Source organism: Pongo abelii, chromosome 18 (genome assembly GCF_028885655.2).
Source record: "Pongo abelii isolate AG06213 chromosome 18, NHGRI_mPonAbe1-v2.0_pri, whole genome shotgun sequence".
In the NCBI taxonomy this organism is placed as follows: Eukaryota; Metazoa; Chordata; class Mammalia; order Primates; family Hominidae; genus Pongo; species Pongo abelii.
This window is the reverse complement of record NC_072003.2, coordinates 54,812,803-54,833,649: the sequence shown is the minus strand read 5'-3', so window position 1 is coordinate 54,833,649 and position 20,847 is coordinate 54,812,803. Positions and strand designations below refer to the sequence as shown.

At 36.0% G+C, this 20,847-nt stretch overlaps 2 protein-coding genes across 2 annotated transcripts in view; both read right to left on the bottom strand.

Annotated features, from left to right (window-relative positions):
* Positions 1 to 1,384: 1,384 nt before the first annotated feature.
* Positions 1,385 to 20,847, bottom strand: part of LPCAT2 (lysophosphatidylcholine acyltransferase 2) — an 81,325-nt gene continuing 61,862 nt past the window's right edge. Inside the window, exons 12-14 of the mRNA XM_024233917.3 lie at positions 11,874 to 11,972; positions 7,356 to 7,491; positions 1,385 to 3,688 (exon numbers count right to left, since the gene is read on the bottom strand). Of these exons, the coding sequence (XP_024089685.1) occupies positions 3,504 to 3,688; positions 7,356 to 7,491; positions 11,874 to 11,972 (420 nt within the window). The 3' untranslated portion in view covers positions 1,385 to 3,503. The remainder of the gene's footprint in view (positions 3,689 to 7,355; positions 7,492 to 11,873; positions 11,973 to 20,847) is intronic.
* CAPNS2 (calpain small subunit 2) lies at positions 16,629 to 20,316 on the bottom strand. Its single transcript, XM_054533927.1, has one exon. It carries the CDS (start codon positions 19,879 to 19,881, stop codon positions 19,135 to 19,137), a length of 747 nt encoding a protein of 248 aa, XP_054389902.1. The 5' UTR covers positions 19,882 to 20,316; the 3' UTR covers positions 16,629 to 19,134.

The following is a 20,847-nucleotide window of genomic DNA, read 5'->3' as shown; positions in this document are numbered from 1 at the left end:
AAAAAGTAGGATATAAAACAGCATATACACATTATTATTTTGAAAATGTAAGAAACTTTGAAAAAAGATGGAGTAAAATATGTATAAAACTGATAATAGTTGATTTAGTGTGGTAGAAGTAAACATACTTTTTTCTGTTTATATTTTTCTCTACCTTTTAAATTTTGCTAATGTGCATAGATTCTTTTAAAATAATAAGAAAATAATAAAGTTAATACGTTATCAAAAATAGGGAGCTGGCTGTTGAAGTGCAATGGAGACAATTTTTTAGAACATGTTGCTTGTTACACAGACACTTGAGAAGTTTGTTGAGAACGATTACCTAGAAACAAGAGTTACAGTAAATGGGGTAAAAAGGGCAAAAGTTCTTCAGATTACTATCCTATTTACCAAAGTTTGTGATATGTATTTTGAATATATGTGAAGAGCTTCACCTCTATCAAGGCATAGCACTTATTTGTCACTCTGATATAACAATTTAACAAAAAATTGAGTTCATTCATTCAAATGAGCAGAAAAGGAAAAAAATGTAAATATGTCTGCTTTCCCGGGAATGGTCTTGTACCAGTATCTTTCTATTCATGTTAGCATTTTCTATATAAGAAACAAATACCCAAAGACTTTTGTAGTAGAGAGTCCATCTGTTCCAATATAGTCAATATTCTTCTATTTGAGCATCAATTAGTGGCCTTCAATTAACCACCTTGCATTCGGTAATAGTCTGAAGGGGAGAGTTCTTGATTCTGGGAATCAGAGAGCTTTACTGCTGTGCCTTATGCAGAAAGCAGACCAGATGTCTTCTAAAAGCGAGGCAGTCTCCTTTAAATATCCATTAGAGCTAGCATTACTATCACGCTTAGCCTTCCAAGGCTCTAAAAGCAGTGGCAAAGGAGGACTAAACATACATAATGCAAGCAACTTGGTCTATAAGCAGTCAGTATGTCATTATCCTTCAACAGAATTCTTTCAATTGAATTTTTATGGTATAGAGGTTTTAGGATATAATATTTCTCACTTCAAAGAGTTTTTTTATATTACTATATGAAACCATGGTGCATTTAACTGACTTAATAAAATGTAATTCTTACTTTAAATCTTAAGAGGAGAAAAGCCTCTGTGAAAGAAATCTTTGTTAGCAAGGCATATAAGCAGAGTCCTGGTCTGCAATAATATTGATGATCACGACTTGTGTGTTACTGTATAAAATTCAACCAGTCAAAATTCAACATCTTTAAGAATATTGCTACTTTGGGCAAAATTTGAGTTTTTCATTAGAGTAAAATCATTTCTGACATTTCATAAAGTTTAATGCAAACAAAAATGATTAATGATTCATAAATATGTAAACATGATATTAAAAGGGTATATTACATTTGAGACAGAATGGCAGAATCAGAATTTTTTTAATTGGTAAGAATTTTATGTAGCAAGTTTGTTTATTCAGTAACATAATCACAAAATAGAAGTATCACATTCACAGAAGTGGAAATAAAGAGCATAAAATATTTTTAAAACAGGAAAGCAATGGGATCACTTTCAAGAGCCTCAAAGAAAACCTTTAATTTACAATGCTACGCTTTCATGATTAATAGGATTAATGTGTGGTTTTTCTTTGATAAAAGTAGTCATGATTTTTTAGTATTACATACATTCATTGCATATGACAGACACTCTTATAAAAATGTACTACTCTAATTACTTAAACAATTGTTTTGGCTCATTTAACACCTTGTTTAAATAGCTTTAAGACATGTAAGAGGCAAATAATTACATATACTTAAGGATAAAATTTTTAGGTATTTAATTATCCAAACACACATTTATCCATTAAATTAGAACACTAACTGCTTAATATGTAAAACTGGTTGGAAATCATGACTCTTGATTAAATACATACTTCAACATCTCTCATGAGACTTCCCAACTTCAAAAATGACTTTAAAAAATTAGCTTGGGGGTGAATCACCAATACATTCAGAAACACAGCCAAAACAAGGAGTTTTATTTCAAAGACTGAATTCAGAAAATGAACCAACTATTTTTGTACATTATATTAATAAATTGGTTCTTTGTTGAAAATCTCAAACATGAATGATATTAGCAATATGCATGTATGAGACCCATTAAAAATGACAATTCAAAAAAATTATTGCTTAACCTAAAGGAAAAATGTTACTGTTGGATTCCTGCCTGGGGCTTAAATTGTGGTGTTGCATTAATAAAGTACGTTTGTTGATTCCCTAGCTTTAGGTGATACCTTGAAACCTTTTGTGTTTTCTGGGAGATATTTCACACAAGTTCTAAAATTTGAGAGTCCACTTAACAAAATAAAATTCCCACTTACATGATAATATATTAATTCTAATATTATATAAATAGAACAAATCTAATTCATTTATAGGGCAAGTGCTATATTCTGAACTATCTAACTCAAATTAAATTCAACTCTGTGGCAAACAATTCATTTTCTCATTAGGCAATCAATGTTACCTTCAATAAGGCAATTCCCATTTACCCTCTGGCCATAGCAGTTTTCTTAAAACAGAGTGCTAAACCTGTAGTTCATGTAAAAGGATATGATTTCCTTAGCAAGTAGTTAAGAAAATCTACAATAGGCCGGGCACGGTGGCTCACGCCTTTAATCCCAGCACTTTGGGAGGCTGAGGTGGGTGGATCACCTGAGGTCAGGAGTTTGAAACCAGCCTGGCCAACATGGCAAAACCACATGGCTACTAAAAATACAAAAATTAGTCGGGTGTGGTGGTGGGCACCTGTAATACCAACTACTTGGGAGTCTGAGGTATGAGAATCACTTGAACCCAGGAGGCAGAGGTTGCAGTGAGCCGAGATTGCACCACTGCACTCCAGCCTGGGTGACAGAGCAAGACTCCATCTCAAAAAACAAAACAAAACAAAAAAACTACAATAGAGATGTATGTTAAAGAGAATATAAGTTCTTAAGAAGCTGCGTCTAATTAGTGAAGCTCTCCCTTCCCATATTCAGTGATCCAAGAAACTGAAATTTAAATGGAAAAATGAATCTGTAAAGTTATAGATGTAAAATTCTCAGATTCTTCATTGTTATTTCCCAAATGGAAAATGATTAGAAATAATAGAATATTATTGATTTTTAGAGGAAAGTAGATTAAAAAGTGTTTATATTTTTAAAACTTTATACGGTGTTGCTCAATGCTCACCAATAGTAAGACCATTGCATTCATTTGTATATGCAAATTAAACTGGAAAATCCATAAAAACATATGTATCACCAGTAAATGAATCAGTAAAGTACAATATAACACAAAAGAAAAAGAAATATTGCTTGATTTTTTCCAATAAAAGCAAGATTAATAAAAACATTTTTAGTAAGAAAATCTATCATTTTTATTTTTAAAATCTTTCAATTTTAAACATCATTACCAACACATTAAAAGTATTATCAATAAGTGCCTTTACAATTTCAAGCAAAAGCTACTGTGTTTTCCTTATTGGAAATACTGCTTTCAGTCGTCTTTTTTGTCTGAGGTACTCTCTTCATGCTTTTCAGGGCCGACTTTATTACTGGCGGTGGAGGGGGTTGTCCGGACTTCTTTTGGTAATGAAAACACATGGCACGTCTGGAGGTCTAGGTATGTTGTAAATATCTTAGCATATTCTGGATGCTTTAAGGCAAAACTTTTAAATTCCTCTAGAAGAGAAAGAAAAAAATCCAATAAGTTGGGGTGAATCTTCTTTCGGCATGATGCAGATTAATAAATGACTCTAATAATGCAATTATTACAAAATTCTACTACCCAACACACAAATATTGCTGATGAAAATATAAGTTGTACAACCACTTTGGGAGATAGTTTTTCCATTATCTGGTCAAGCTGAAGATATACATACTCTTTGACCCATTAATTCTACTCTGAGTTATATATCCTAGAGAAATTTGTGCATATTGTGCTCTGAGAGACATGTATGAGAATGTTCACAGCAACACTATTTATAATAGATAAAAAATAAAAACAACTTGGATGTCCATCAACAGTAGAAATGCATAAATAAATTGTGTCATACTCATGGAACATAAGGCCATATGGCAATGAAGATGAATAAACAGCTATGTAGTAAGAATGTGGATTAATCTTAAAGCCATAATGTTTAATGAAAAAAGCAAGATATAAAGTAACACATAATTGTATGAGTCTATTTATATAAAGTCCAAAAACTTAGACAAAACTAAAATTTAATATTTAAAGATACATACTTTAGGGGTGAACTGTTAAAGTAAAATAAAGCAAGGCAGAGATTCCTTTTTAAGTCAGGATAACAACCCCCTTCTTTAAGAGAGAGGTAGGGGTGTGGTTGGGAAAAGGCACACAGGGGTTTCTGGAGTTGTGGAAAAGCTCTATTTCTTGACTTGAATGGTAGTTACACGGGTGTTCACTTTATAAAACTTCATTGTGCTTTATATGTTTTATTTCGTTTTCTGCATTTTTGTTCTTTCTAGCAATTTAAAAAATGTTTAAAAAATTATATTACCCACCACTTTCTGTAACTGGTTTTTAAAACCATTTGAGCCCTTAACTTGGTACAGAAAAATACAGTCTTAAAAAGCTGAGCCTTGATTTATAATCAATAATGGATAGGAAAGTGTACAATATATAATAATCATACCACAAGACCTCCAAGTAGAGGAGTTCTTTTTATCTCAAGTGTTTTAGAAGCTGAGATAGGGCTATAGAAGGCTTACTTAGTTAACTATCAGGACTTGAACCTCAATCCTCCAGTAACCTGGAGTTTCTGAAATATTATTCTGTCTTCTATTTTGAAATCCTTCTATTCTCTTCTTTTGGGTGGATAAAACTTTATTGAGCTTATTACAGCAAAGATAGCATGGTCTTTGGATTAGCTGCCATTTGGCTCCATAATAAAATAATGTTAACTAAATGTCCTATTTCTATCCATTTACTTTTAAAAAATCCTCTGATAAGCAAGGGTCTGCTTCATGACACATTAGGCTACCTAACTCTTGAATATAAAAATAGGTCTTAGTCTGCAGTGACCTCTGATTATGCCACTGCATTCCAGCCTGGGCAACAGAGTGAGACCGTATCTCAAAAAAACAAATAAACGAACAGGTCTTAGTGATGAGGAAGTCACCAGATTGAATCCAAATCATTATTTGCAATTGCAATGTTGTTTTGCATTAATAAACCACTTTTTATTTCTAAATCAGGCAAACTACTAACTGTTCTTTTTTAACTTCCAAAATAAAAGTTCTTGTTTCTAGGGATACATTATAGAAAAAAATAAAAATAAATAAAGTTTAATCTACATGAGTCTGTTTCAATGACGGAGACACATAGAAGACTTAAGTGAATTTGAAGATAAGTGAGCATGACAGTTGATCTACTGAAACCAAGAACTTTAATTTCAAGACTTGTGCTATGGCCAAAAGATCAAGATCCTCTGTTGGGATGTCAGTGGCATTAAAGAGAAACTCATTTCTGGAAGTCCTGTGATTGACTCTATGTGGAATTTGAGCATTAATTTAGATAATGGAAAACTGAAAATAAAGTAATTTAAGGCAGCAGTCCCCAACCATTTTGGCACCAGGGACTGGTTTCATGGAAGACAATTTTTCCATGGATGGTAAAGGGGATTGGGGAGATGGTTTCAGGATGAAACTGTTCAACCTCAGATCATCAGGCATTGGATTCTCATAAGGAGCGTGCAACCTAGATCCCTCACATGTGCAGTTCACAATAGGGTTCATGCACTCCTATGAGAATCTAATGCCTCCACTGATCAGATAGGAGGCGGAGTTCAGGCTCTAATGCTCACTTGCCTGCCACTCACCTCCTGTTGTGTAACTCCGTTCCTAATGGCCACAGATCAGTACCGGTACATGGCCTAAGGGTTGGGAACCCCTGAATTAAAGGATCACATTTAAATAATCTAAATGGTCACATTGATGACAGATATCAATATCTACTTTTTAAACAAAATTATACTTAAATACTTCAAACATTCTTGAAAAAAATAGCAGATTTGCCTAATATCGGGAAAGGGGAGATATTCTGTATTCTGCATAGAAAAAGGTTGTACTCCAAAAAAACAAAGCAGATTTCCCTGAAAAATTACTTAAATCAACAGGTTATTATGGCTATCTACAAATCATTTTTAGTATTAGCTTCCATTGAAGTAGTTATTCCAAATAGTTTTTCAAAATTTAGTAGTTTAGAGTAATAGTCTTACTTATGAAAATAGCCAGAGAAGAATTAGTACACTTGAATTTATGACTCATAAGTTTCATCTCAGTATTTATACTTCCCATTTTATCCTATTTTTAAATGAACTCAATAGATTAAGTGCCCTAGGCATTTAATTACCTAAATGACAGTAATTAAAAACAGACAGTAAGAGAAGTATGTGATCTACTTTTCCCATCCCATGAAAGTTAACAAGCTGAAACTCTTGAACACCATAAGGAAAGAGTAATTAAAGAGGAGTCTCCATCCAGTCTCAGGGGAAAGACTGGGGAAGATAAGCCAGCCTGACATCCATGACCACCACCAAACCCAAGACGGGGAAACAATTATCTTGGTCTCTCCATTGAGGTGTGTTTCTCAACAACTGCACTGTGAATATAGAGAAGCTTCAGTCCAGTGCAACTTGTTTTGATGGGTGGACTTGAGCCATCAAGAGAAAAGACAGTTACTGATGGATAGACCTGCCACTTTGCCACAAGATCTTTCTCCATGATAGACCCTAACTCACAGGAATTGCTTACAAGATGGCATGAGACAAGGAATGTGAAAAGTTACATAGGTCACTAATAGTAAACATCAATAAATCGTTTAGCTACTATTATTGTTGGTGCCTCAATCCATGTTCCTTTACTATAGTTGCAACCTACTTGGTTTACTTGTTCAGTTTTGCCTGGCCACACTGACAGCAGAGATCACTAAAGTGTAGAGTCAATAGTGCAGGCTCCAAAGCCAAACTGTTTTGGTTTTTGAATTGTGGCTCTGATGTTCTTTAGCTGAATTATCTTAGATAAGTTACTTAAAGTCTTTGTATCTTAGTAAAATAAGAATAATTAAGAATACCGATTAGATAGGCTTGCTATAAAGATTAAATGGGTTAATATATATAAAATGTTTAGAAGACTGCCTAGTATAGAAGTCCTCAATAATTAGCTATTACTATTATGCCATTACTACCATTATTACTGTGGTCATCATTATTACTATTATGTCTATTATTAATGTAATTAGTTAAGAGAAACAGTACTCTTGAGCATCAGTCCATACTCTGGATGTCCTCCTTGTAAACTAAGTCAGGAGGCCAGATTGCCTACTCACCATAGGAAATTGAGTCCCCTTGGGCTATTTCCTTGAAGAGACCAGAAACGTCAAGGTCAGGCACTCCAAGGGAAGCCTGTAGAATGGTGGAGAACTCTTCCTCCGTTATGTAGCCATCCTCATCAACATCAAACAGCTGAAGAAAATAAAATGTAAGAATTAGCTCCCTCAGGGTCATAGTGGTAGGGAATAATCTTGGAAAATAAAGTCTTTAATAATTCAAACATCTACTGTGGCATGGGCTAGAAAAATGTATATTAAGAAAGTATCATCTCTACTACTCTCACAACACTTGTAGCTTGGTGTTTGAGAGAGACAGGATTAAAACAGGAGCTATACCAATGGTCCATAGTACAAAGGGACAGGGGATCTCCATGGGGAACATAATGAATCCTACCCAGAGAGGTCCAAGAAGGCTTCATAGGAGTTGACATTTGAATTGGGTCTTAGAACATGAAGAGAAGTTCCCAGAATATACAAAGAATGGCAAGTGATTGCCTGGGGCTCCAGTCAGGAGATAGAGACAAACAGGAATTAGATCATGGTGGGTGTATAATTCCTCACCAAATCCTGCAGGATTATAATGGGAGTGGAGGTGGTGTGATCCTATGAGAACTGAGAAAACTTTGAGGCAGAGTATGGAGGATGAATTGGGAGCAAGAGGTTGATAAAACCAGAGGCAGGAAAACCAATTAAGAGTCTGGGTTTGAGAAGCAGGAAGGATACGAAGGGATAGAATTCATAAAAAGCAAAGACAAGACTTGCATATCAATAAGGGGTCTGTAGTGATGGAATGGTCCGAAGTAAAAATGATATCTTCTAGTTTAGGCAACTGGGTGAAAGCTGATTACATAAACCAAAGTGGGAAAACAGAACAAGTGCCAAATGAGATCAAGAATTAGACCTAGATAGGTTAAATTTGAATCAGAGGTGCCAGGAGTAAAGAAGAGATTCAGAATATCAGTTTAGGAAACTGATGAGTCTTGAGATATGAATTTGGGTAAGAATGGAAACTATGGTTATGTTTGAGCTTATCTGTAGAGAATGCAAAAAGTAAAGCAAAGTCCTGGGAACGGCAACAGCTGAGGTATGAATAGTGAAGAGGAACTGACAGAAAAGGCTTAGAAGCAGCAGCCAGATAGGAGAACCAAGAAATAAGAGCATGCATCTTAGAAGCTAAGGGGGTGTGTTCAGGAAAGAGGAAGAGATGCTAACAGTGGTAAGGGCCAACAGAGCAAAATGCCATAGGAAGGCCAAGCAAGAAGCAAAACCATTTGTTGGATTTGATTATTAGAGGATCCTGATGACTTTAGTAAACAATTTCAGGTGACCAGAAGCCAGATGGTAATGGGAATCAAGAGATGAATATAAGTGAAAAGCAGAGGCAAGAAATATGGACTCTTCATTTTAAGAAATTATGAAACAAAGGGAAAGAGATAATCGGGGTAGTATCCAAGCACAAAAGAGGTTATTTTAGGAAGGGAGAGACTGAATATGGTTTAGGAGGATGGGAAAAGGCAGTAGAGTTGGGTAGACTGAAAGTCATGCAGCAAAATAAGGATAACTGATGGACAATATTCCGTACTCAAAATCCTCTCCTGGGTCTTAAGAATTTTTAATGATATGAGTACTTACTTTTTATAAGCACTGATCAAAAGTGTTCAAATCACTTTACATGTATTAACTCACTCAACCCTCACAATAGTCTTATGGTAGGTGCCACTGTTAGTCCTGTCTTACAGATGGGAAAGCTGAGGCACAAGGAAGTTAGGTAACTTTTCCCAAGGTCACACCACTTGCAAGTAGTAAGGGGGGCATCCAAATCCAGGCAGATAATATCTAGAGTTCCTGATGTTGAGATTTCTACTTCTGACCAAATACAAGATCAAAAACAGAGAAAAACAGGTATTAGATAAGAGGTGATAACCATGAAAAAAATAATAAGCAAATACTGAATCATGTTTTAATGGTCCCTAAAGTGTAGGAGGACAAAAAAATATAACTTGAAGTTGAGATTTGTTGCCCCAGCAGACAAAGCTCTGGCTTCAAGTCCATTTCTTACCACTCAGTGCCTAGTTAGGGGATACAATAGTTGGAAAGTGAAAAGTGAATCGACATCTGTTTTCACAAACTGTAGACCTCAGGCTCTTCATGCGCCTTGGACTTGACGCAGTAATTGCCAGGACTCAGTCATAGCTCCCTCCTCACAAGCTCTAAGCTTTCTTCAGAGGCTTTCCATTTCTAAACAGTTTGCACCAACTCATCTAAACAGTCTAAATTCTTGCCAGGTTTGGTGCTTTGGTGTCTCTCACTTCTGTATAAGTTCCTTTTACATGGTCCATACTAAAGACTTTTACTTCCTCTATATGTGTCCTTTGCCATAACTCCCCTCTCTAAACTCTTCAATTTCCCTCACTTACTCGTCACTCCCCACTACAAAGTTCCTAGATCTAAGGTAAACCACATGCATGATCTAGACTCTGGTAGAAAGTTTAACACCTCAGTTTCCTTTGAAATGGGGACTGATATCTCCCCATTGCACAGAATAATGTGGAATCTTAATGAAAACATTCTGTCTTTCCCATCAAGCACATGGCCCAAGACCAGCTGGACCCTCCCTGAAATGTGCATTATGAACAGAGTTGGAGTTTGCTCATTTTAACTGCAGTGGCCAGGGAGGTTGTAAGGCTGTTCCTGCAGCCAGGACCTCTGAAGCTTCCTGGCTGTGAGTTTTCCCTTGAGTCTACTCCCTGGCCTTACAAATAATTCCACTTTGGCATCAGTCAGCCAGTCTATCTTATTGCTTGCAAATGAAGAATCTTGACTAATATTCTAACTCTAAGTGTCACTGTGAAGGTGAAATGAGATAAAAGATGGGAAATTAACTGTGAAGTGCTATCCAAATAAAAGTACGTAAAAGAATCCTATATGTAAAAGGATACTACTAAATAAAAAGTATGCAAAAATACTTCCAAAACATAAAACACATTTGAAAAAGAGGGTTAAAAAATAACCAATGTAAAGCATAATTCTTGTCTTACTGAAAAAAAAAGCTAATTATAGTTTTAAGCCCTCCTTTCTTCCCTTCCCCTTCCCCAAACCAAGGTCTAGGCTAGATAAAAATCTCACAGCTTCTTTCAAAACGTAATTACTGTGATTAAAGGCCAAATTTTATATTAGGTCTTTCATTGGTAAACCAAAAATGACCATTTGCTCAACTAAACTTACAGTTACACGTACAATCCCCAAACAGAAACAGAAATATCTAGATCAGAATAAGTTAGCTATGTTGTAATTTTAGGTTTTATGATGAATACGTCTGTAAAAGCTGAAGGGTTTAAACTTTGGAAAAAGTCTGGCCCTTGCCTTATGACCATCTGCTAAGCATCAACCATTTAGGTTCTTTATAAGCCTAGCAGTTAACTCAGTTTAAACCAATCTAAAATAAAAAGTAAACTCAGGGGCTCTTCTGTCAATGATAGTGCACATGAAAATTCCTAAGGCTTATCCCAATTGGCCTCTAAGACATAAGAAAGAACTCTTGGAAGAAGAAAGTCTTTCTAGATAGTAGAGGGGGAAAAGACTTCTTGGAATTGCAGGGAGACATTCTTCTCCAAGAAAGTCAGGAAGAGATGAGTAGAAAACAGAAACAGAGAAGGTCTGCAGCTCTCCTGCCGGACAAAAGCAAGGAAACTACGTGGCTGTACAACAAGAGCCAATATACATAGCTTAGCAAGACAAGGAGAGAAATGAAGTTTCTCTTTTACTTGAGAGACGACCTTAGAACTAAAAGGGAGTATCATATTTAAACATACTGATTAGATGAAGCCCCTTTACTCTCAGAACAGAACACACATTTTGGGAATGTATTCTTCCCTCCCTCTTGTTTTGCACTTGTAAGTAAATAGTCTTCAAAATTCAAACTTTCATCAAGCTCTGTGGGAACCAGGGACATGAATTTTATTCATCTGCTCCCAGTTTAGATCTCTGTATTGCTGTGAAAATATATATGATACTACAGGAAGACATGAGGGGTAGGAACTTGGGACATTTATGATGGTGTTCACCTGATGCCACAATGACAAAACAAATTTTATTAGAAAAAGTACCACTGAAAATATCACTGACATACAGAATGAGAAAATAACGATAGATCAGAACTTTCCAGAGAGTGAATTAGGATGACTAGTGACAGGTGGTGTTTATTTATAAACTTCCCTTTGGGGCTTCAAAATGGGGAAGCTGAAAAGAAATAATTTTTTAAGTTAGCTTGTGAAATCTCCTGCTCTTCAATCTTGATGCTGTTAATTAGGCTACTTCTAGAGACTTTTTGCTTAAATAAATGCTTGTGTTTTCTTTATTCTTAGTAGCAACTGACTTAATCACATTATTGTCCTGTACATGTCACAGCAGATCTATAAAATCACGTAATAGATTCACTGATTTTCAAATAATACACTTAGAGTCAACACTTGTTTACAAGGCAGACCAAGATGCTTTCAATGGGGCTGACAGTACCTTAAATGCCACCTGGATGATCTCCTCTGTGTTGGAAGGGTTGCACAAGACAGCCAGGCCAATCACATACTCTCGGAAGTCGATGCTGCCATCATGGTTCTGTGAAAGGATGGGATAAATCAATTAGGAGGGCCACTAGTGGAATTACTATTAATCCTACTACAAGACAAAATTCAGGTATGTCTTATAGCTCAACCTCATCATTCACTATTTGGAGAAAAGTCTCACTGAGAAGGAACAGTAAGCAAGTAGCCCAACTATTCCCAAGAAGGAAGAAAAATATATTTTCTGTTCAGCAATAAATATAAACTTTTTATGACTGGGGCCATTTATCATGGCTCTATGGCACCCAGTGTAGGTTCTTGAGCTCAGCTTTGCCATGATGGGAGCCCCTCTGGGAGGCAGGACCTATGAGTTTCATCCTTTGTGGAAGTGAAGTGTTCATTCCACCATTACTGGTGGTCCTACCACAAAGACCAACACCAAAGGGTCATTAAGGGTCCTAAGGAGTTACTAAGCAATCTTCCACATGTGGAAAATGAAAGAAAATAAAAAGGGCAATAATCACAGCTACATTTTTTCTTCCTTCCAGGCTTAATCTGCAGTAAACCAGGAGTAACTGAAGCAAACTTGGGCAACTTTAATAGCCCTGGGGGACATCACCCCAGAAGATCTTATACTTCTAAGCCAATGAAAATAAAGCATAACTAGTATAATACACCTTAGGAGGCATTTCCTGATGGCAATATAAAGGAAGAAATTGATCATTGTAATTCGGGCTGACTAAATACAGAGTTTTCCCTATACATTAACTGTTTACCTAGACAGGAGCACTAAGAAGATGAAAATGGAGAGAAGAAAGCTTAGGAGAAAAGGAAGAGAGATAGAGATAAGGTAGAAAGTAGGGAGGACTGAAGGAAGAGAGGCCAGACAGAGAACTAAAAAAGAAAGAGGGAGTAGAGGAGAAGGGACAAATGAGATGGAAGTGTTAGAAAAAGATAGAGAGGTGGAGGGAGGGTATGAGGAGGGAGAAAGAAAGAGAACTGTAAGTAAGTACTTGATTATAATACCAGGTGTTAGAATTATTTTGGCAGCAAAATTTTCAAGTGATAAATTCTCAGATAAACTATGAACTAGTAACAACAAAGCTAGGGCAGTACTTAATTTGATAGACTAATAATAATATTTGACACAACAAGAGTATGATAATCATCTGTGATGAAGTATCCACGCTTCAATCAAAAGTTTCTTAAAAGCAAGGGCTGTTTCCTTTGTGTAACAATGTATTCTCATTCCGAGGCACAGAGACAGGGGCTAAGAAAAACAAAAAACAAAAAACAAAAAACAAAAACAAACACAACTTTTTCTCATCTACCCTTACCTACTAGTCTAGGTTCATAGAACTTTCACTTTAAAACACTAAGGCAAGAATTCTTTGCTGGAGTTTTATGGATGAATTTGGAGAAGGAAGGGCTGTGAAGCCCCTGAAATGGTATGCAATTTTTATGACATCTTTCTAGAGAAAAATGTAGCTTTTATTAGCTTCTCAAAGCAACCAAAACTTAAAAAGTTAAGAATCATTTTCACCATATTACTTTATCTTACTGCAGGGTGGAAACTAAAAGGAGTAATAATTTAATCTCGTTTTCCCACCAGAGAAGGTAGAAACAGAGGTTTCAAGATTTCCCTAAAGGAACAAGGTTTATTCCTGAAACAAACATTCAGGTCATCTGACTTTCTTTTGTCTGATTACCAGTCTGTCAGAGAGCTGTTTTTTTTTTTGTTTTGTTTTTTGTTTTTCCTTTTCTTTAATCAGCTTTATTCGTGTTGATTACATTTACATTCAACCGAATGCAACCATTTTAAATGTACAGTTTGATGTGTTTTTTGGTCTTTGGTTTTTTTAAAGATATGCTCTTACTCTCTTGCCCAGGCAGGAGTGCAGTGGCTATCCATAGGCATGACCATAAGCGCACTACAGGCTTGAACTCCTCGTCTCAAGAGATCCTTCCACTTCATCCTCCAAAGGAGCTGTAACTACAGGCATGTGCCACCACACCGAGCTTAGTTTGATGTGTTTTGATAAATGTATACACCATGGTAACCAGCGCCACAGTCAATATCTACATTTCATCACTCCAGAAGTTTCAGAGAAGGCAGAGTATTAAAGGAAATCATTTCCTTCTTTGCCACCACCACTTAATTTTCTTATGCACTCTGGAGGGCTGTTTTTACTGAACCTTACAGGTTGAGGAGCTTCTTGAACCATGGCTTTATTGCTCAACATAGATACATTTCTTCTGCAATTAGCTTTTTCCACTAAGCAACATGGAAGTCTTAAATAGAAGTTCTTAAGAACAGATCCAAGAATGATTTCTGGACACTGAAGTTACTATCACAGATTGTCTGTATAATTGGAAATACTCCTTTGAATTTATGTTGTATCTTTATTGTGAGATATCCAGTTTTTATCTATACTACCAAACCCTATGTGTAACACTTGTCAGGAAGCATCATTAAGTCATTTTGCAGATGGAGAAATAGAAATGTGACAAACTCTTAACATTACCACTAGTCACAGAACAAGGTAACATTCTGGACCCCTAATTTCGTTAACATATGAGTGGTTTTGAATGACAAAGAATGTTAAAGCAGAATCTTGATGATCACAAGAGAGGGTATATGAATCTTTTCATCCTAATAATGTGAAGGAAAAAGCAGCATGGAAATTATTCTGAGAGATTATATTATTGGATTAGTAAATCAACATACTGTTAAGATTCCAAATTCAGAATAACAAAATTTAGAACTGGAAGGAATCTTATAAATCATCCATTCAACTTCTTCATTTTACCGATGAAAAAAATGAGACAAAAGTTTCTCTTGAGGTCACAAAACTCACTATTGCCATAGCTGCAATTAAAATTTAGATAATCTGGCTGCTTACTAAAGCAAATAGCTTGATAAAATGTACCCCAAAACAGATAAAAATTATACAGCAAAATATACTATTTTTAATTCTTAAATGTCAAATCAGTATCATGATAAGAATTATTGCACAATCTTTAGTTATTTTCTTTAAAACCTACTGAGGTCCCCAGGAAGAATTATAAACCTAATAAAAATATATCCAGACTTGAAAATATTTCAGGGCCACATTTCAAAAGAGACCAGCTCTTTGGAGGGAGGCCATAATCCCTCCATAACCTGTCCTAATCTGGAGCCCAGAGAAGTCCAGAGTTAGAACTAAGGAGTTACATTGGGTAAGTACAAATAGAAAAGATAATGGTCTCATGGAAACTCCAGACAGTGCGCCCCATCCCTTTCCTGGAAGTCAGCAGGATCAGAAAAGCATGGAAGTGTGTGTGAGGGAAGGTCACTGTGAGCTCATGGCCCCCCAGCACCTTTCATCTGTTTGGTCACACAACACCAGCTTTCAGGGCCAGCAGGAAGCTCTAGGCTACTTGTTCAAATATTGTCCACTTAAAACTCTTCAAAAAATAAGTGGTGATTCTCATGTGTCTGATTCTCGGGTGTCAGTTCCTTCCAGTTGTTCCATAGTTGAATTTATTCAACATCTTTATTCATGTGGAATGAGATACTCTTTATAACTTTTTATGTTTAGTAAAATTTAAGGATATGGTTTTGAATACATTTTGCAATGATAAACTCCCAAGAAGAGGGACTATTTTTCTTTCTTATGTTATAACTGAAATATATCATCCTTGTAAATGAGAGATAATCAGTGTCATCAAAATAATTTTAAAACGTTTACATAAAACAGAATTTACTTGGCAGCAACCAACAGAAAAAAGTCTTCACATCTTCAGAGATACTCTATAAATCCAAAGGAGTATTATTATTAAAATACAGTAAATTCTGAGCTGTACAGAAAAGCATGGGAAGAAGTATTCTATTTAACTGAATATTCTGATTAAGAGCATATTTCTACCCATATACATAATTGAACCAGTTTTCTAGGAATAAAATTGTTTTAATATACTTAAATATTTTTAAAAAGCAATTCTGAAGGTTCTTCAAGATCAGTAGGCACATTAAATATCCATACTTTGTAAGTGCCTCCACAAATATTTTTTAAGTCCCCACTATATGGGTAGTTGTGTAATACTACTGATAAGATTTTTTTAAATAATTGTTTTTTCAAGACAGGGTCTCCCTATATCACTTAGGCTGGACCCCCCGGGCTCAAGCGATCCTCCGCCTCAGCCTCCCAAGTAGCAGGGACTACAGGTGTGCACCAACTTGCTTGGCTAGTTGTGGGGATTTTTTAATTTTTTTGTAGAAACGGGGTTTTGCCATGTTGCCCAGGCTAGTCTTGAACTACTGGGCTCAAAATAATCAGTCCACCTCAGCCTCCCAATGTGCTAAGATTACAGGCATGAGCTACCATGCCTAGCCAGTACTGATAAGATTTCTGACTGGGGTAGCTAGATGAACCAACTTTTAAAAACACATGCACCACTACCTGAAATATTTTTAAAGTGACCTTTAAGATCACATACAAATTTTGAATGTTTCTGGAAGTTTGCTGTTCATAGTTACAGAGCACATGATTCTTTTTCCTTTTTTATAGGTTATAAAATTTAGTGGATTATATCAAGATAAAGTTACTTTTCAAAATCACATGGGATCTTTTGAAATTTAAAAATGTAGATGTATAATTTCACATTTTTATCACTGAGTATGATTTTCAATTTACATTGATTAAATTACTTAATGTCAGAAATTTGAAAGTAGTGGCATGGAGTTATATGAATTATCTTATATAAATCTTAGGCTATAAATAGTCTTGCATATAGAACAGGCAAATTTTTAAAAAGGTGTCAAGTTAAATATTGCTTCTAACATTAAAAATGTGCCTTTAAAACATCAAATATTGAATGAAAACTAAGGAATTCAATCACTTGCTAGGCTATTGGTTCTACACAATGCTAAATATTTGGTTACTTGGAAAAAGTCCAGATTTTTTAGTTTCTAGTATCCACTCTGATGTCTGAGGTTACTTATACAAATTCAGAAGAGAAAAGGAGAGAAACTTAGGTAATTTCGGGATGTTTTTCCATGAGCATGCTGGAAGAGAATTGTAAAAGTAGGTAATCCCTCAACTTGAGAAGCAAGGGCAATAATACCACTCCTAGTGTGAGATGATTGTTTTAACTTTTATGAAACATTTACAGTAAAGTGAGGAACAAAAATGTGGTTACATTGTTCTTTCCACAACCATCCTATGGAAAGGTTAAATTATAAACCTAATATTCTGAGACCTTAAAAGATGTCTGGCAGCTTTCCCCTTTCTTGGCTACTTTACTACAACCATGCCTAACATATTCCTGGACTTATTCTAAAATAGAGAGATTGTTATTAATGTGTGGTTGCTGGCAGCAGCCTCCTTCTTATGTAACCACACCTGGTCTAAGTAGCACACCAGACCAAGGTTAAATTACAAGTCCCTTGAGGAAAGTGGATGTGATCTCTGTGCTTGGCTCAGTTCAGAATTATACGTGTGTGGTGTTTCATAAATATTATATGATGGTGATGATGGTGAACACAAAGGTCAAAAGCCAACCTCTCCACATTTCACTGGGGATTTCTAACAGGAAGCTGAGGGATGTTAACAGGCTAGTTACATCATTTTCATAGTTACAACTTTCTTCTAAATGAGTCCAAAGAGGAAGGAAGAATTTATCTGTAAACTCGGGATGACCCTACAAAGTAGCCTGGGATAGAGACAACGCATTAAAAATCAGAGAAGCAGAATGGGTAGAGACCAATTGAATAGCAGACAGAGGAACCGAGCACTTACAAATGTAGCCTCTCTAGCCGTGTCTACTGGCACCGGGATTCTGGATTCTGTTTGCTCTGCTGTATTAGCCTGTTATCAAAATTATAAAGCCAAACCAAGGTCTGTACGCAAGAAAGGCACAACTACCCCAGCTTTTGGGTGGCATTTTCTTGGTATTTCTATCTTCCTTCTCCTGAATGCTGGCAACACTGACTCTCCTGCGTGGCCTTAGTTTTGGCTGAGACAGGCTTGAAAAATACTGTGAGGTGGCCCTACTTCAAAGCAATCAAGGCTGTCAACCTTGGCTGATCATTAGGATCACTTGGGGAGCTTTAAACATATTCATCTCTGGGCCCCACCTCTAAAGAGTCTTATTTAACATATTTGGAGACTCAAGTATTAGTATTCCTAAAGAGCTCTCCCAGTGATTCCAAACTGCAGCCAGGGCTGAGAACAATTGCAATAGTCAGCAATATATGTTCTCTATATTGGTTTACATTCCATTTAACTGATTACTGTTCATGTGTTTTTCTTTTTTTGTTTTTCTTTGTTTGCTGCTTATTTCCTGTCTGTAGTTTTCAAAGATGAACAAAAGAATTTTCCTTGCTCTAAGGCAGGACAAGACACGACAAGAGCTGGCTAACGTCAACAGGGCATGCCTGATTTTGTATGAAGTACGTGTAAGAGCAAACATTTTGATTCATTAAGGCAGCTAGAGACATTTTTGAACTATGAGTATACTGTTTTATACCTCAATGTCTTTGACTCTCTTTACAAATGTATCAAAACAAAATTGCTATGTGCTTTTTTTACTAAAGAAACAGAATTAAAGAACTTTAGAATTTTAGATAGTAGCTCCATCATTTTAAAAAAAAAATGCTACGCTTATATAAAACTGCTTAATTTCATTGTTTGAACCTGTTTCTTTACGGTTAAATAAGTTTCCTAAAAAGCACTTTTCATTTTTTTACACAATGGAAAAACCAGGTATAAAATTACAAGAAAAACAGATTTTGAACCTCTCTCCTCAACTTTTTAAAATGGAAAATGTATCTCCTGAGGGCTTTCTTGATTTATTCCAGGATTAAAAAAATTCATTCTTAACAACAATAAAAACAATAATAAAGTTCCTACTCCTTGGAATTTATTCACTAAATAAGCAATACCTTTTAAAATCTACTCCATTAGAACTCTACCCCACAACCTCCCCACCATATATATGTAAGTCCATATAAATCCAAATCTCAAAAAGCTGATATACAAACCACTCAGAACATTTTTCATGAAATATGTTTTAATTCAGCAGTAAAAGGCAGCACATGATCAGAAATATGTAGGGTTGTGAAAAAGCTCGCCAGGAAATGAGAGCTGTTGCACAGGGTATCAGCAACTGTATACAGCTTGGCAAGGTTTTCAGTCTTGTCCTCCAGGGAGGGTCTTGACTTCTCAGTTCCCACTTCAGGAATACATGGTCAACTGCAGCCATTCTTTGATAGACACTTGAATCAGGCCATCTCTATCTCTATCCAGAGACTTGAAGGCACGAAACATGGCATCCAGGTGGACCAAGCAGCTGATGAAATTGTTAAAATCCATATCTCCATCTTCATTAGCATACCGGCGGACAATCATTTGGTAAAGTTGTTCATTTAGCTGGAAGCCTGCGGCCTGCAGAGCTCCCCGCAGCTGAGAACTTCCCAGAGACCCAGAATGGTCCCTGTCATACTGCTTATAAACACACTGCCATTTCTTGATGTTGTTCCACAGATACTTAAATTCTTCAAAGCCCAGCTTCCCAGTCGTGTCACTGTCCATGACAGACACAATGCTCCGGCAGGTGTCAAGACTAAAACCGTCAGTCTTCAGATCCTTGTGCTTAGAAAGGACTTTGTTAAGAATATTCATCAGATCAGTGGCACCCACCTCCATGTCTGGTCCAGCCAGCTGTGTAAATTGTTGCCGAAATCGCCTAACTTCCTCACTTTCTGAGGCCTCCACACTGGTGAAATGCTGCTGAGTGGGAGGCGGTTCTGGAGTATACTGAGCTGCTGCAGCCTCACTGATAAAATTCACAATTCCTCCAACTATCCCTCCAATATTTCTTCCTCCTCCTTCTCTTCTCTGACCACCTCCTCCAAAGAGGTCTCCAAGAGCTTCTCCAAGACCTCGATCTGCTCCTTCCAATAGAGCCTTTGCAAGAAACATGCTTTCAGTTTAACAAGCAAATGCGGCAGCAATCTTAGAGATGGTATGAAAAAAGATGAAATGGAGTTCAAGTAGTTTACATGTGGAAGAACTGGCTTTTCTTTACCTGCTTACACTGCACCACGCCCCCATGATGTGATGTTTCACATCCTACTGAAGATACCTGAGTTCCATGAGGTCCTAGCACCTGCCATATTTTACAAGGCCTCAATAAAATTGTTTTCACTGTTCCAGATATTTATAAATTATAGTATGTAGGACACCTTAGGATAATAGTTTTAAAGAAAAAATATTAAAGTATGCATTTTTATTTCATTGATTTCTTAGTCCTCTGTCTCAGCACCTAAAAAATTATGTGCATTTTCCTAATAGGAAGAAGGTAAATGATGCAAGAAAATCAAAAATTTCTTTTCTAAGAAATATTTATTGTTAGAATAGAATTGAAGAAATCTTGGGCATTGGAAGAATATTTAATCCTCTTCCTTTAGCAAAGATTCTCAAAATCCAGTAGTCTTAAGAAAAACTTAGAAGGGAGATTTTTAAAATGCAAGTTCCTGAATTTCCACTCCCAGAGATTCTGATTCCATAGGTCTGCTGTGGGGTCTGTGATTGACATTGCTAAAATCTTTTTTGAGGTGTAACATTCATGTAAAAAATGTATCATATAAATCACAAATGGATAGCTCAAAGAATTTCACAGACTGCACACATCCCAGAGGCCTCTTCACACTTCTTTCCAGTTACTTCCCGCTTCCAAGGATAACCACTGTCCTGACATCTAACACCATAGATTTATTTTTGCACCTTAAATAAATTAAATCAGACAGTACAGACTCTTTCACTTATTCCTTTTTCATTATAAAAATGTTAAATGTTTTAAAATTGTGATAAAATACACATGCCATAAAATATACTATTTTTTTTTCTTTTATTATTATTATTATTATTATTATTATTATACTTTAG

Coding starts and splice junctions, on each gene's coding strand:
- CAPNS2 (XM_054533927.1), bottom strand. CDS start 19,881: ATGTTTCTTGCAAAGGCTCTATTGGAAGGAGCAGATCGAGGTCTTGGA.